The 16,850-nt window shown below is 39.9% G+C and overlaps 1 protein-coding gene across 1 annotated transcript; it reads right to left on the reverse strand.

Annotated features, from left to right (window-relative positions):
- Nucleotides 1-9,337: 9,337 nt before the first annotated feature.
- On the reverse strand, nucleotides 9,338-15,988 carry LOC148364366 (neurogenic differentiation factor 4-like). The gene is made up of 2 exons (XM_088338435.1): nucleotides 15,671-15,988; nucleotides 9,338-12,458 (listed from the first exon to the last, which is right to left on the reverse strand). The coding sequence occupies exon 2, from the start codon at nucleotides 12,453-12,455 to the stop codon at nucleotides 11,475-11,477; it is 981 nt and encodes a 326-aa protein (XP_088194561.1). The 5' UTR covers nucleotides 12,456-12,458; nucleotides 15,671-15,988; the 3' UTR covers nucleotides 9,338-11,474.
- Nucleotides 15,989-16,850: the final 862 nt, after the last annotated feature.

Raw genomic sequence — 16,850 nt, forward strand, 5'->3', positions numbered from 1 at the left:
TGTAAAAGCTAACTAGATACCTTGCTAAATAGATGAAAAGGTAGCTTAATAGCTAAAAATGTAAACGGGTGAAAACAAAACAAAATGGAGCTTAATATTTAGCTTGAAGAGAAAAAAAGCCAACTAAATAGCCAGATAGAAAGCTATTAAAAAATTGAAATTAAACAAAAAGCTAGATGGCTTGTTAAAAAGCTAAAAAGATTATTTGATAATTAGCTAAAAAGGTAAAGAAAGAAAGAAAGAAAGAAAGAAAGAAAGAAAGAAAGAAAGAAAGAAAGAAAGAAAAAAAAAGGAAAGAAAGAAGGAAAGAAAAGGGGGGAATACAGATACACAAAAGAAGAAAAAGCAAAAATGAGGTAATGTTTAATAACATGTAGGAAAGAAAGGGGGAAAAGAAAGAAAAACATGTGATCTGTCAAATGTAAATAACAAAAATATTTAGGAAAAAAAAGAAAAACAAAATAAAGAAAACAAAAATAAAGGAAAAAGAAGAAAAAAAGAAGGCATAAGCAAAAAAAGAAATTGTATCTTGAGTGAAGTTACCCTATATGAAATAACTGAAACCCAATTAAGTTGTCCCCGGCCTCCTAAACACATCCAAGTGAAACCTTTATAGTTTAAAACACATCTTTCGGATCATTTAAAAACATTCTAGTAGTAGCTGAACAAAACATTAAAGTAAAAAGATAAATAAGATAAGAATAAAGGGACTCTAAAGCTCTTGTTGTAACGTCTGGAAATTGTTGTAACGGTGGGGACATTTTTCGCTCAAATTTTATATCATATCTCATTGGTAGAGGTATCAGTCAATTCAATTTATGACATATTAAGTATGTGTTGTGAATTTTTTCAATCCAACTGTTACATTTTAGGATTTTATTTTCCAGTGGAGCACAAAAACGTTAAAATCAAGACACTACTTGCTTCTAGTAGAGTCCAAAAACCAACCCCAAACCCCCCAAAAGATAAAAAAAAACGAGTTCATTTGAGCGTGTCAAAGAAATTCATGTACTTGCACGCATTTGTTATTCTCTGCCGCCATCTCCTGGCTTAGAATCATGTTGCAGCCTTACGTCTTTAAATCCTGGGTCACGAAGTATGTTGTCACTATCACATGAGTTTTCAGCTATATTAGTTTTTTTTATTTAATCATAAATTTATAACTTGAATAATCACAATTATTTATATATTTGTTATAGATGCACATTATCCACATATTATATTGAGGGATTTACTTGCTGGATGTATTCCTTCAAATCAGAGTACGTCCCCAGAAATGGTCTTAGCATACAACCTTGAAGGTTCAGCTTGTACTGGGACTTCTTCTAATGTGATTTCTGCAGGTCTGTTTGTGCTGCATGCCCCATTTGGCAAATATTCCTCTCTAGAAGACAGGGGGCAAAACATTCTCGCATGCCTTTGGTGGGAAAACGCGTCTCTCTCAATCAATTGGTCTGGAGTGTACTCCATGGGTAAGGGTCCGGCCACCAGGCGCTCGCCAGCGGACCCCACCTCCGGGCGAGGGAAATTGAGGACCAATGTTTTTGCTCGTCATAAGGGGTCTTCTGATCTGCGTTTTGTCTGGCCACTCATCTATAACCTGTTTGCCATGGGTGACCCTACCAGGCGCTTAAAGCCCCGACAACATAGCTCCTAGGATCATTGTGTTCACATTCATATTTTAGTTAATTGATGAACAAGAATAGTGGAAGATAAATAGGTCAGTTATAGCAGTGTTTTTCAACCGGTGTGCCGTGAGACCTTGTCTAGTGTGCCGTGGGAATTTTATCTTTCCCAAAAAATCAGGCCATTATTCAGTATTTATGCACTCTTCAGACGAGGAACTGTAATAGTCATCAATATCATAGGTGGCAGTAGATTTTTATATACTTTTTATGTACTAATTTTTTTCACAGTATATTTAATAACTTAATTTGTTTAACAAAGCGGTTTAAGATTGCACTGTAATTTCTTCTTTTTATATAGTAATTGTCTGCTTATGAGGTAGTACAGTAAAATATTTGATATAACTTAATTTTCAAACATTTTCAACGGACGGTGTGCCACTGAATTTTGTTTTATAAATAAAAGTGTACCTTGGTTGAAAAAGGCTTGAAAAACACTGAGTTATACGATTAAAATGTCTATCCATGTTGTATATTTGGATTGGTGTAAAATTACATCTCTGTTGGATATATAAAAAAAAATGTTGTGCGAGTCATTAATTCTGGTGTGGCACACTAATTATTAGTTTCAGGAGCGAGCAGCAGCAAGTCAACTGCAGGAGAGAGAGTGGGAAAGGTGAGAGGAGAGAGAGTGGGAAAGGTGAGATGGCACAACATTCATTTGGACAGGTAACTTAAAATTAGTTTTACCTGGTTATATCAGTATCAGAAATTATTTTCCCCCCATTTTATTAACACTCCACTTATTGAAACATGAATATTTTGTTTGTTTGTTTGTACATGATTCAAATTGAATCTTTTCTTCCGGCGCCGTCACGAATGGCAGCCACTCCAGCAGTTCCCGTGTTATTTTCGATTGTTCTCGATTGTTCTCAGCTCAGGGATGCTGCTGGAAATGAACAAAGTATCTATCTATCTATCTATCTATCTATCTATCTGATTTCATCTTTATTTTAATATTTTTTTGTAATACATGTCTTCAAAAGCCCTGGCTTCTCTCCAGCTCTATTTTGTCAAAGTCCAAATAGGATCACCTGTTTACAGATGCTTTTATTTAAAAAAAAATCAGCACATAGATTTAAATTAAAAGTGTCATACAATTAAGCCTTTTTTGTCCCTATGCAACAGTTTATATGTAGCTTCCTTGATCTGCCAATGAAATGATGAATCAGATGTAGGTGCATTTGTCTGTGAATTTGGAGGTTGCTCACTGGGCGTGAAGTCAGGTCAAGTCATGTTTATTTGTGATGCCCTTAATCACAGGGAGTCTCAAAAGGCTTCACAGACCACAGATTATTGCAAATCACTGACTATTATAACACCATCCCCTGATCTAAAACCTACATGAGGGCAAGGAAAAACTCAAAAACCTCAGCGTGAGGAAAATGAAGAAACCTTGAGGTAATCCCATTTCCAGCATGACCAGGCTGCAACAGAAGTTGCAATTACAATATATATGTCAAGAAACGGAACAAGAGGAGGACCCAAAAGCGTAACGTTTCACACACAAGCTTTATTTTACGGAAATGGGGCACTCATGCACATTAACACAAAACGCCAGTGATTCGGCGATTGCTGGGCAGAAAAAGAAAGACAGCTGTCTAGCATGGAACAACAGGAAGCCAGGGACCAACGAGATCCATACCAGTTACACGAGCCGATGCCGGACACATGGTGTTGATACCGGACAGAATGGGACTGACCGGATTGATGAGAGGTATAGGACATTGGAGACAGATAACAGACAGGACGAGATAGACGGCAACATTATTAGACACTGGAGACCGGAGACCGATATCAAAACAGGACGAAATAGACGGGATCGATACCGGGCAGGATACTGGACAGGATACACAAACAGGATACCGGACAGATTCAAAACACACGTCTTGCGGGTGCAGAGGTTCGTTGACGGACTTACAAAGGTTGAGTGAGAGCACTGAGCTTAAGCTGACGCCAAACGGGCGGGTCCAATAGGGCGCCATGGGCAACCGTGACAAAATACACAGATATTGTCAAGATGAAATATACTGTAGGTCATTGATAAGCTACAGTATAATAGTGTGTTTTAAGCCTAGATTTAAACAGTTCCACTGAGTTTGTAGACCGAAGCTTAGGGGACAAATCATTCCACAGCACCGGGCCCCGAATGGAGAACATTCTCGAACCTGCAGATTTTTTTCTTGGCTCTTGGGATCACTAGCAGACCAGCATTTTCAGAGCAAAGGCTCTAGACCAGATCATAGGGGGAAATCAAATCTGAAAGATATGAGGGAGCAAGCCCATGCATTTTGTATAGTAACATTGGATTTGTATTCATTATTTTTAGACCTTGTTTTTTAAAAATTTGTTTTTAAAAAACCATGTCCCATTTTTCTTGGGTAATAAAAAAGAAAGGAACGATTTTTTTCTTTATGAACCTGAATCCCGAACTGACTTTGAGCTTGCTACAACTCCGATTGATGTGACTCTATGACGTGTGCATGTGACCCTTTATGCATACTCTACCTGGCAAAGTCCCTACAATGTGAGCCTGATGAGAATCGCGAGTCGCCTCTAATATACTCAGAACCAAGCCCAACAGTAAAAAAAATCTTAATACTCACTCTTGCAATACTCGTCATATCGTCAGAACAGACCTGGGCGCTCCGGTCCTCGAGCGCTGCATGATTTTGGGGGTTTCTCTTCTTCAACTCAGATGATACGAATTATCAGTTCAATAGCAGACTGGGGTGAGCTTGTAATCACATTTATTGGAGCAGAAAAACCTCAAAAAACAGGCAGGACCTGCGGCCCCGAGGACTGGAGTACACAGGTCTGCCTTGGAAGATAGTTCTAATGATGGGCCAGATTGTCCATTGGTTACAAAAAAAGTATCTAGGGTAGTGATATATGTGCATTCTTTGTATTTCTTGATGGTCTGTGCAGCCCTTTGAGACTCCTCATGATTAAGGGTCATACACATAAACATGACTTGACTAGACTTGACTCTGTGTGGTCCCGGAAAAGAACACGAGGCAAGACATCAGAATGTCCCTTGCCCTCGGAACCCATCGATCCATCGATCCATCCATTATCTGGACCGCTTATCCTCAGTAGGGTTGCAGGGGTGCTGGAGCCCATCCCAGCTATCTTCAGGCAGTGGGCCGGGGACACCCTTAACTGGATGACAGCCAATCGCAGGGAACACAGAGACAGACAACTCACTCACTCATTCACACCTAGGGACAATTTTGGACCGGCCATTTAACGTGACATGCCAAGAGGAAACCCATGCAAGCACAGGGAGAACATGCAAACTCCACACAGGGTGGTTTGATCCCATGACCTCAGAACTGTGCCGCACACGCGCTAACCACTGCGCTGCCGTGCTGCCCCCTTCAGAACCCAATATTGCTTTGAATACACCGAGTGTTGACTTTCTGAATTGTCAACAAACACTGGGATGTCTTGACGTCTCTCTCTGTCTCTCTAGTGTCAGTGATTGAAATTATGATAGACACAATCGTCTATCATCGCATTATGTTTATGTAAATATCAGACACGTGAATGAATGCATGAAGTGAATGAATGGATACTTGAAAGGATGCTGTGAAAAAGGCGCAGGCATTCAATTGCATTTATCATTGCATGTTATTTCATTTATATGTCCGTACTTCGTTTTTCATTAGCTGCACTTTGACTATAAGGAACTTTTCCAGTTAGTTTTGTGAAGTTTTTGGTTATATACTGTACCAAGGAAACTTGGGGCATGTGCGGTGGGACCTGAGAGTGAGCGCACCATTGCATGAGTGTGGAATGACGGCAGAGAGAGCGAAGGTTAATAAAACTAATAATAATAATAATAAAAAGACTTAAAAGCAATGCACACCAGACTTCAATATTGTACCCTGTAGTGTGCAACATAAATATGCTTTTGAAGAAAATTATAAACCTTCAAAGTAATCCTCATTTCTACTAACCATACCAGTAATTTGAAAACATTTTTTTTATCTGTTACTTTAACAGAATACAAACATTTTTCCGGGGTATCCAAATTATGTAACACGTATTCCGTTACTCCCTGAGCCTGCTTTTATTGTGCTCAACCTGTCAATCAAAAGCATCTGCAATAGTCTCAAGTTCAGCTTCAGTTCAAAGGACAAAAATCAGATGAAAGGATCCTTGTGATGGCACAGTACACTCATTTTGCAGATCTACGGCATCGCTCCAGGGTACGACATCAACGCTGACCCACTATGACACTTGTGCCTGACTGGGTCGGTAAAAATTTCACAAACACATTCTTGCTTTTTAAAAGAGCAATGAAACCGATTCCACATAAGAGCGCCGTTAAAGGTCGTAGGGTCAAATGGGGTCGGGTCAACAACGATCCTTTGATTGATGCTCGAGTGGCAAAAGCTCCCGCTGCTTTTGATTGTCTTTTCATAAAGAATAAATGGGAAGGAACTAGAATACAGTGGTACCTTTTTATACAAGCTCAATTTGTTCCAGGAACATACTCGTAGCTCGAATTGCTTGTGTAATAAGCAAATTTTCCCAATGTGTAATCATTAAAAACGAATTGGTCCGTTCCATTCCTCCCAAAAGCATCAGAGTAAACCCTAAATAGCTATAGACAACATCTTTCTGATCACTGAAAACACAATAAAATAGTTATTAAACATAAAAATACTGTAATAAGATAAATAAGATAATATTAATGAAATAAAATGCGAGTTTATTATGAGCCCTTACCATGGAGGCAGTCGCCATAACGAAGGTGTCCTGTATTATTGGACAGACCCAACACAGGACACAAGGAGTCAAAAAACGGGGATGCAATCAAACACCAACAGGGGGCGTTTATATAATAACAATATCATACTGCCAAGGATGAGAATCTTTGAATAGGTTGACTTGGAAGAGAAAATCGTGGGAAAATATTTGACGAATACTTTGAGAAGAATGTCTTGGGATGAGTACAACGATGATCCAGCAACATGGAGTTGGAAACAGGAATATTTATGGCAGAGGGTGGCTGATGATGATAGGAAGCACCTGGACCAGAAGTTGGAGAAAGAGGACTGGAAAGTGGGTCAATGCTGCCATCTCTTGGAGAAAGGGAGGAGCTGCAGGTGCCAAACCATGACAGAAGGTTTGCGTGTGTTGCAGATGAAGCGGCGGAGGGGAAGTTTCATTTAAAAAAAAGACAGATCTCGTAATTTTTACTTTAATCCGGATCTTCTCAGTCAGTGGTAGCATACACCAACGCCATTGTAGATTGCTAATTTTGTTGCGGTATTCCATGTAGTCGTCTGAATGAGGGGACAGAGAGAGTGTTGATAATACCTAAGCATTTACTGCGGCTTTAAATGAATGTACAAACAGAACATTTTTACAGCACACTTTTTAATTTTTTGCCTTTAGTAGTTTGCGTGCACAAACAGGACACGCTGATGCAAGTCATGAACAGTGTGCAGTCTTCAATGGTAGCCTCTTGGACTGCTCGTGACCTGGATTTTCCTTTGTATAGCGAGCAAGATTTATTTCGCGAATAAAACTTGTATATGAAAATTGTTGGTACCACCGCGCCTTTCATGTTGTGTTTCTCACACAGTTTAATTTTTTTCTCATGCACCACACACACTGCGTTTGCTCGCTCAGTAAAGTGCAAACACTCACGCAAGCTTATGCTAATCCCTTGGAAAACAAGGTGATAGGTTTCTCCCTCTGCAGATCAAGCATGGGGATGTTGGTCAGGATTATCATTTGTAATGGAACCGACAGCATCATGTTTGGCTCACCACATATTTAGCGGCTCCGCTTTGCAAATATCTATGCCACGACTATTGACATATTCGAGTCGGAGATTTCGGAGGATTTCGAGAGGCAAAGTGTGACCTCGGTGATGCTGTTGAGCACCATTCTTTGAAGAGCGTTCCCAGCAATGAGCTCTGACCCGCAATGACCTTGTCACCCGCGGATAAGTGACCTCTCAGTGGGTGGCCTCTACACTGACCACAATGAGGCAGGAGTCATCTCAAATGAGTGTTTTCAGGAGATAGATAGATAGATAGATAGATAGATAGATAGATAGATAGATAGATAGATAGATAGATAGATAGATAGATAGATAGATAGATAGATAGATAGATAGATAGATAGATAGATAGATAGATAGATAGATAGATAGATAGATAGATAGATAGATAGATAGATAGATAGATAGATAGATAGATAGATACTACGCAAAAAAACTATCCATCCATTGATTAGCTGCACCGCTTTTCCTCGGTAGGGTCGCGGTGTTGCTGAAGACCCATCCCAGCTATCCTCGGGCAGTGGGCAGGAGACACCCGTTCTGCAGCCAAAGGCGTCAACACACAATTCCCAACACGGTTGGAGCCAGGCTTAAAATCCAAAAAATGGACAGGAATTAGTGCATTTTTATGGCTGTTTAAGGCTTAAAATCCAGTGCGGCTCATACAAAAAGACAAAATTGAGCTTCTTTATAAAATTTTTGCATGCAGATTTTAATCAGGTGCTCTTTGCTGTCCAAAATATACGCTATATAGCTACAAAAGCAAGAGGTATAGCTATATAGGAATATGGGGAACAGAGTGAGTTAAATACCAATATTGCTACAGGGTATAGCTATATAGTAGGGGTCACGAACATGGCTGATGAGGCCGCGGACTGGTTCTGTAAATAGCTCACTAGTGTTTGGTCATTGCGATTTTCCAAAACATTGGATATCTACCTGACATGGGAAAACTATTTACATGATCAATGTCTTTGAATGCATGACACATTCTGCCAAAATTATTTTCTTTGATTAGCTTGTGATTTTTATATGTTAATCACACAATGCCCCTTATATAAGGTAGTTGTTTTAGTGGTAGACTGAACCTATTTTAACCAATCTTCTAATGATAACAACTTTGCAATAACAAAAAAGTGTAGTAACAAGATGGTGATAACTTGATAACTGGTTACTTCATAAATGCATATACAACTCGTAGCCCTTTGCGCTAATCAGTAACAAAAAGTAGGTCTCAGCTTAAAAATGGTTGGTGACCCGTGCTAAACAGGCTCTCCAGACCCTAAAATAACCTCCTCTCAAGGGGCAGATACCAGGTGGGCCAAAATAAAAAAAATATGGAAGCTGCGGCAACAGGACCCCTGAAAGTCCTTGCTCCTCGCTGCCGAGACAGAAAACCAGGTACGACCGAGGGGCTTTCTTGTCACTGGCAGACCAGGAAAACAGGCGCTGTTGAGGGACCTTCTCCTCGCCGCCAGGACAGGAAACCAGGCGCGGCCGAGGGACTTATTCCTTGTTGTCAGTACAGAAAACCTGGGTCCTTTGGTTGTTAGGTCATTCTTAGCTTAACTGGACTAGCTGGATACACACACACATATATATATGTATATATGTATATATATGTGTGCGTGTGTGTGTGTATATAGCTACCACTATAGCAACAAGATACACAAACGCAAAGGAGGATTATTCCATCCTACTTTCAAGCCTACATTATTATGCTAGGGGTTTCATTAGAAGATGGCTACAGGATTAGAGCGGATGAACCATCAAATCCGTTAAAAGAAAAAGAAAAACAAGTGAAATAAAGTCAGAAATGAATGTGGCAGTTTAACGAAGACAACACGCATCCGTTGAATAAACCATGTTTTAATTTCAGCGTTCACAAGAGGTACAAGTCAAAATTACATTGAGTTTTAATTCAAACCTGAGAGCAACATTTTATTGTGAAACACATTCATTCGTTCTCTACAAAAGAGTGCTACGGAAGACACTTGAAAAAAAGAGATGACACACAACAAAGAAAACTACACACAAGAAAAAACATGGCAAGGAACGACAACATAAATACAAAAGATACCATAAAAATACATAAACAACAGGTGAAATGATGTGTATTAAATTAGACAATAAATAAAAATACATTTAATTTATGTAGAATATTTGCTGCTACGGAAGGAAAAGGGCTCAAATAGAAGTGCTTGCATGAATAGGACTTTGCAGATGATCCGTGGAGAGAAATCCCCCCCGGGATCCATTTGGTAATCAGTTTGGAAAGAAATACGCTACTTACAGTACAGTATGTCAAGTATTTGCTACTTTCTGTTCAGCTAGTCCAGGGGTCAGGAACGTATGGCTCGTGAGCCCAGAAATGCACTTTTTTAATGCATTTAAGCTAGGAGTGCAACACCGCATTTCTACCAGTAGGTTTGCTGTCGCGCGTTTCTGTCTTTAGGGTTGGTAAGAAGAAATATCATTAGGATTTTTTTCGTGTCTCCTAGCCAATGAAATTATCAGAATACGCAGGTGAGTATAACGTCCACCTTTTATGATTTCATGGATATTTTTTCAAGCCTATAGTTTGCGAGAGTTTTGAAAAAAATTGCTAAATTTCAAATACTTTTAAGACGAAATTTGTAGATTTCAAGGATGTCTATGATTGACATTTATAAAACGTAATGGACGACGAATACTGATCACTCAATTTCCAATCTTAGAACTGTGAATACTTCTAAGTGGCAGAATTCAGTGACATTTTTACGAAATATTTTTTTGTCCACAACTTGTTTTGAAACCAATATTCATAACAGAAATCATGTTATATTGAACTTCAAATATCCTAAAGGGACAGTGTATAATATTTTACCACTGGATATCACTGTGTGGTGAGACTCAAAACCATTGCTACAAAGCACAAGGAAGGTAACAAAGTACAGAGACTCGAATTAACCAAACTGCATCATTTTTCTTTTACTTTTTTGTCCAGTCTCTTGCAAATAAAGCTAAAACGCGAAAAAGGAGCAAATAGGAAAATGAATGGGAAAAAAAGATGGAATAAGGCAGTACAAAGAAAAAGGGGAAAATAGATAAAATAGGGGGAAAAAGAAAACAAGAAAAGTTTAAAAGAATGGAATAAGAAAGAAAAAAAGGGAAAAAGAAAGAAAAACAAAAAAGAAAGAAAAACAGGAAGAATGAAAGATAGAAAGGAAAGAAAAAGATAGTAAAAAAGGGAAATGAGAAAGAAAGTATAATAGCTCATGCATTTTTGCTTGTTATTCAAATCAATATTGTTATTTCCAATTAATGACACTTTTTACCACTTGGGATGCCAAACATTACACACTGTCTCTTTAAGTAACTGCGGAGGGTAGACACATTTTAAGTGGGATGTTTGTTGGTGTGAGGCTCATGCATTATTATCATTGAATTATCTCATACCAAACAAACACAATGAAATAAAACATACTGAATACTTTGAATTTGCTGGTTTTGTTCAATTTTGTCATGATGTATATAGCAAGGCCCCTCCCCCTGATACTGTAGGTTTGTTCTGTTTTTAATATTAGATCATGCAAATGAGATTTCATAGAATGCCAGTTTATTTTATTATGACTATTATTGCGCACCATTGTTGGCTGTTTTGACTATTATATCATTGTCGCTATCGGCCAATTATGTTGTTGTTCTTTGAATCCCACACCCTTTGGGGATAATCTATTTTTTAATAACCCTGTAGATTTGATAAAAAGAAGGGGCTCGGAGGAAGGTATAAGGACGGGGTGGAATTCTCTTATCTGAAAGCTCTTTTCCTGTTTCTCCTGGCAAGTTCAAAACACATTGATGTCTTCTTTCCTTAATTTGGGTTTCTACTAAAGTTTAAACTCAATGCCCGCACAAAAAATCATATTATTTTGCTTTCATAGCTCTTTGAGTCAAAAAGGTTCCCGCCCCCTGAGCTAGACTATTGACTGAATAGTCCAAGTCTGTTAGTCTCTGTAGACTGGGGTCATCTGCCGGGGGGTCATATGAGGCGGATGGTAGGAGTCGTAGGACGTTTGGAGCCCGTACCCAGTCTGAGGCGGGTACAAGCCGTGGTCTGCGGGCGAAGGTGAATAGTGCGCCGGGGCCAAATAATGCGGCGACGGCTCCTGTTTGTTAACCAGGTTGCTGCTAATGCTCAAAGGAGGAGTCGGGGGCCCCTCGTAAGGGGGCGTCCCCACCCCGCCGGCGTTGTACTCGCCCGGGGAACGGCTCTCGTAGGCCCCACCTTTCCCGGTACGTAGATGCAACAGGTGAGTAGAGTCGAAGCTGCCGTAGGGCGGGCTCGGTAGACCCGGGGAAGCGTAGTTTGCGAGGGCGGCGGGTGTCGGGCGCCCCCTTTCGTCAGGATGCAACGCTGCCGCTGGGGCGGCCGGGCCCAGTTGCAGACACCCGGCCACCAGGTTAGTTGTGGGTTGTGAGAGACCCTTGCAAAGGGTCTCCATGAAAGCCCGGCTCTCCATGGAGAGCCCCCCCTCCAATGCGGCGGAGAGAGCGCAGATATAGTTGCGGGCCAGACGTAAAGTTTCGATTTTGGAAAGTTTTTGCGTTTTGGAGTGGCAGGGCATAATGCTGCGCAGGTTTTCCAGGGCGTCGTTGAGGCCATGCATGCGGGAGCGCTCCCTGGCGTTAGCTTTGACGCGGCGGGCGCGGAAACGCTCCTGTCTGGCTTTGGTTACTCGTTTTCTCTTTGGACCACATGACTTGGGGTCGTTTTCGCCCCCCGGCCCGCCGTCGCCTTCTTCTTCGTCTTCTTCCGCCTCCTCGCTGCCTTCGTCCTGCCGTTGACGATCGAGGTTTCGAGATCCGCAGCGGAGCGAGGTCAAAGGCGATTCGCCGTCGGGCGAGCTCACGTCGCCTTCCGTCCAATGGGCGGGGCTTATGTCATCGTCTCCGTCCCCTTGTCTCGCGTACGGTTTGATCATCATTGTCTATGCAAACAGTACAATTGGAAAACGTGAGTGACAATAATTTGCATATCATTTGGAATGCTGGAATCATCAACGATACCAGTACCAAAGAGCGCCTTATATACCGGAAAATACGGTTGGCTAAAACCGGAACAATGAAATGATACTGCATACTGTAAATATTTTACCTTTGAGAAACATGTAAAGTGGACTCCGAGTCAGTTTTTGTGGTTAAAAGTTAGTTGTACGAACATGCTTGTTACATTTCAACTAATGACAAAAGGGGTTCTTTCAATAGCCAAAATAAAACAATACAATTTTCTGTCTCTATTCAATTTTCAGGGCTCTGTCAATTGTTTGAGAGCTTTACATCCAATACTTTGGATTTTTTTACCTGTGTATGTTGAATCAAATAAATAAAAATAATGTTTGGTTCCCAATCATTTGTGGGAGTGTGACACAGATTACTAACAAATAGAATAACATTAGTACCATTGATTAGGGATATATGATATCACTTTTGTTCAGGCTGACCAGTGTACTTAACTTTTGAGTGGTCACAAATACCAAGTACCAACAACAAGTAGGGTTGATTAAGAATATTTTGAATCATTTTACTTTGACTGATACCAGACAACTAATAGTGGGTCTATTGTTTTTGTTGCTCAATACCGTTTTTTAGAATAATGCAGCACAGTACAAATACTTAACTGTAGAATCATCGTTAATTCTTGTACCAAGTTTTGATATCAACAATAGTTGCCATTATGAATGTTTGATACAAATTTTGTTTACAAACTGATACCGGCACAAGTAGTCAACTCTTAAGTGGTCACCTATACATTAGCATGGATCCGCACCAAATTCTGTTATAGTTTCTATGACCTGTTCAGGGGCTAGCTGAAATTGGTTTCACCCACTTATAATAGTACCGCCACCCTAAAGTAAAACACGGTATCAGTATTCTTACATTAAAAAACAAAATGCAACTATATAGGATTATTTTTTTTCATATTTTACCATTCTGTATTGTGTGTATTTTAAAATGTGTCATGGTCTCATTATAATTGAATGCCAAAGTTGCTGAAATAAACAGCTGAGACTCTGCCTTGACTTGTTTGCATAATTTGCTACTTTGTACCCTTTCAATATTTTATGGATGGTGTTTAGTCATTCAAGTTTGTAATGTCACAATAAATAAGTGAAATTTCTATCACATTTCATCGGTTGATAACAACAGTTTAAAGAGGAGGGTACTCCGGTCCTTGAGGGCTGCATGTCCTGCATGATTTTGGAGGTTTCTCTTCTTTATCTCGTGTGATACAAATCATCAACTTGATAGCAAGCTGGCAGAAGCGCGTTAACGAACCTGGTGATTGAAATCAACTATATTGCTGTTAAAGTTAAAACTTATATAAACTCTATGTTGGCAAAATTACTCAAATAAAAACAAGCATTAAGGTAAATAAAATTCCCAAGCGGGAGAGCACTGTCGAGTAGCCCATCCAGGCCAGGACCTCGGCCGACCTCTCCTCCCGTGTGAGAAGCTAACTTTTAAATTACACAGGAAACAGAAAAATACACCGGAAATGCGACTTCAAAATAAAAGAGTACAAGACTGATAAACATACAAGAGATGCAATTAGACTGATTATTGAAACGTTACTTCGTGTGTGTGTGTGTGTGTGTGTGTGTGTGTGTGAAAGATTGTTTTTATATTTAGGAATATAAAAACAAGTTATATTCACACAGTGAATTCTGAGAAATATTACAACCAACCTATCATTTGCATCAGATGACAAAACTCCAAAATCATGCAGGACCTGCAGCCCTCTGGGACCGGAGTGCCCATCTATGATTTAAATAGATGCAATTTTGTATACTGTACTCCTCTTATATCACTTTCAGCACTGGACAGTTCTCCCCATGAACACAAACTTTTTATATCCATAACGCATACTTTTTCATCTTGCCCAATCTCCCCTTCCCCCCTCCTCTCCCTTGCTTGTTTGTAATCCTGGTCAACGTCTGAACTGGTAAAGCCCCCGGGGAGGATCAAGTCACTGACAGGTTGCGCCTCCAATCTGGGCCACCGTAGGATTTACTCTGTGGCGGGATTAAAACAGAACCCTGACGACCCCGGATCAGACACAGAAAATTCTAGATGAAAATCTGGCTGGAATATAACGTTCCTTCATTTTAGGGATTCTGTTCTTTAACGATGTCATAAATCACCCCGGACACCACCTTTTTGACCTGTGGCCCTCTGGTAGGCGCTAAAACAGGAACTAACAGACTCAGAGACAGTTTTTCCTTAGGGCCATCACCACTCTAAACCAGCACACAAATATATATAGATATATATAGACATATATATTGCTAGTTGTATCAAAAAAGTGAGTATTTATATGTTATTTATTAACTATTTTGAGAACATCGTCACTGCTAAATGTTTATACTCTACATTTCATTGCGGTACTATTACGATGCACCTACAACTTAGGCCATTCTCAAAGCCCTACCGTGTAAGTATAAAAGACAATCTAATTCAATGCAGATGCTGATAACAGCCGTATTTTAAAGTACCATACTTATGAAAGTACGAGCTGCCGATCAAGAACTACAAATTACATTGACAGTAAATTTCGCAAGAATCCTGAAACTTTAAGGAATGCCTTAATGTTGGTATTTAAAATTGTTTCTTTCAAGCTACTAGTATTTTTTGACAAGAGGGATTTCATGTACTGATAGTATTCTGATGGGTAGCAGTTTCAATGACTATTCCAGAGTATTGTAGCATTATCTGTCTAAATATATATATATTAAATATATGTACATCTAAAAAGCAAATTTCTTTAAATTCATATGAAATTAATGATATTTTTCAACGTTTTTGTACACAACACAGACAAAATCAATCCACTATTTTTCATTGCACTATTATTACAATCCACTTACAACTTAGGCCAGTCCCCTAGTATTACGTTGTAAGTATTTTTGTCAATTTATCCTGACGTTTGTGTTTATCTTAATTTATTCGCTTTAATGATGAGTTTATCATGTAGTGGCAAGTCTAATCTCTTTGAAAACCATGTCCACTATAATGTTGCCCAAGACAAAAAAGACAATTCCAATAGTTTTACTTTCTGTATCATGTCTGAAAGTTACCATAGAAAATATCCTACTTGTAAAATTCAGTAAATAGGAGGCTAAAATAATAACAAGTGTGATACCTGTGAGCTAGAAGTTGTTCTCGCGTCCAGTGGTCACACTCGGGCTGGTCTGTCCATCAATCAGAGTCGCGTGAGTTTACGTGCCTCTGCCAAGCCGCTGCAATGAGGGTCACCCTGCAGGGGCTCCGGCTTTAACCTCCCCAGACAGGCTCCTCCTCCTCCCGCCAGTCAAGTTGCGCGTGGCCGGCCCGTGGCTTGAGGCCCACGCAAAGCCCCCCATCCTCCCCATGCGTGTGTGTGCATGTGGGGGGGACGGGGAAGACACCCTTTGTTGCAGCAAGGCAGCACGTTTGGGGAGACGCGCTCAGCCGCCTGAGCCTAACTGTATGTGACAGCTTGAAGTTGCATGTGAGCAGGTGTTTGGCGCATGCCCCCCTGCAGCCCCCCTGCAGCCCCCCTGCAGCCCGCCCGCCGTCCCTTGGTGACCGCGTGCATGCATGATAAACTGTTGCACAAGTTTGGATAGGCTGTGATGGCAACTTGCGTGAGGAGGGGTATTCCAGGCAGTTTCATATGCAGCTGTCAGTATGTTCAAAATATTGAATGGAATAAACGTTTTGTCTTTATGACTCATAAATAAGAAATGGAAATGATGGACGTCTACTGCTGCCACAACATAGCAGTTTTGCATGAGAATATTCAAGGGTTTAAGTTTTTGCTCCATCGTTTTTTGAAGTTTCGATACTTTTTAGGTTGCATTGTAATTAAGAATTTAAATCATTTTAAAGAATGTTTAAGAGTGTAATTTTTTTCGTTTTACAATTTCAAATGATAATTATTTTTATGTAGGTTTTTACCTATAGTTATATTTTCACACACATACAATTATTATATAACGTATTACTGTGCTGATGTTCTGCAGCTGGAAAGAGAGGCAAGCAATTATCTTGCTTCATGGCAGAGGGCGGTAGTGGGGCCAATGATTCTGATTTGGTACACACCTCAGCCCCAAACAATAGAATTAGTGATACTATTCGCTAAATTAACAGCAAATCAAGTCATGCAGTATTTTTTTTTAATTGCATAGAATTTTTTTCACAAAGGAGGATTACCTATCAATTAATGCTTTCATTCATATGAAGCAAAATATATATTTTGTTTACCGTTTTTATCCTGCCCTTTATTTCATTTTCTCTTTAAAGTATTTATGTGTTTATGATGGAGTGCCATGTCGTAAACA

This window comes from Urocampus carinirostris, chromosome 6 (assembly GCF_059441175.1).
Source record: "Urocampus carinirostris isolate Australia breed hairy pipefish chromosome 6, RoL_Ucar_1.0, whole genome shotgun sequence".
NCBI lineage: Eukaryota > Metazoa > Chordata > Actinopteri > Syngnathiformes > Syngnathidae > Urocampus > Urocampus carinirostris.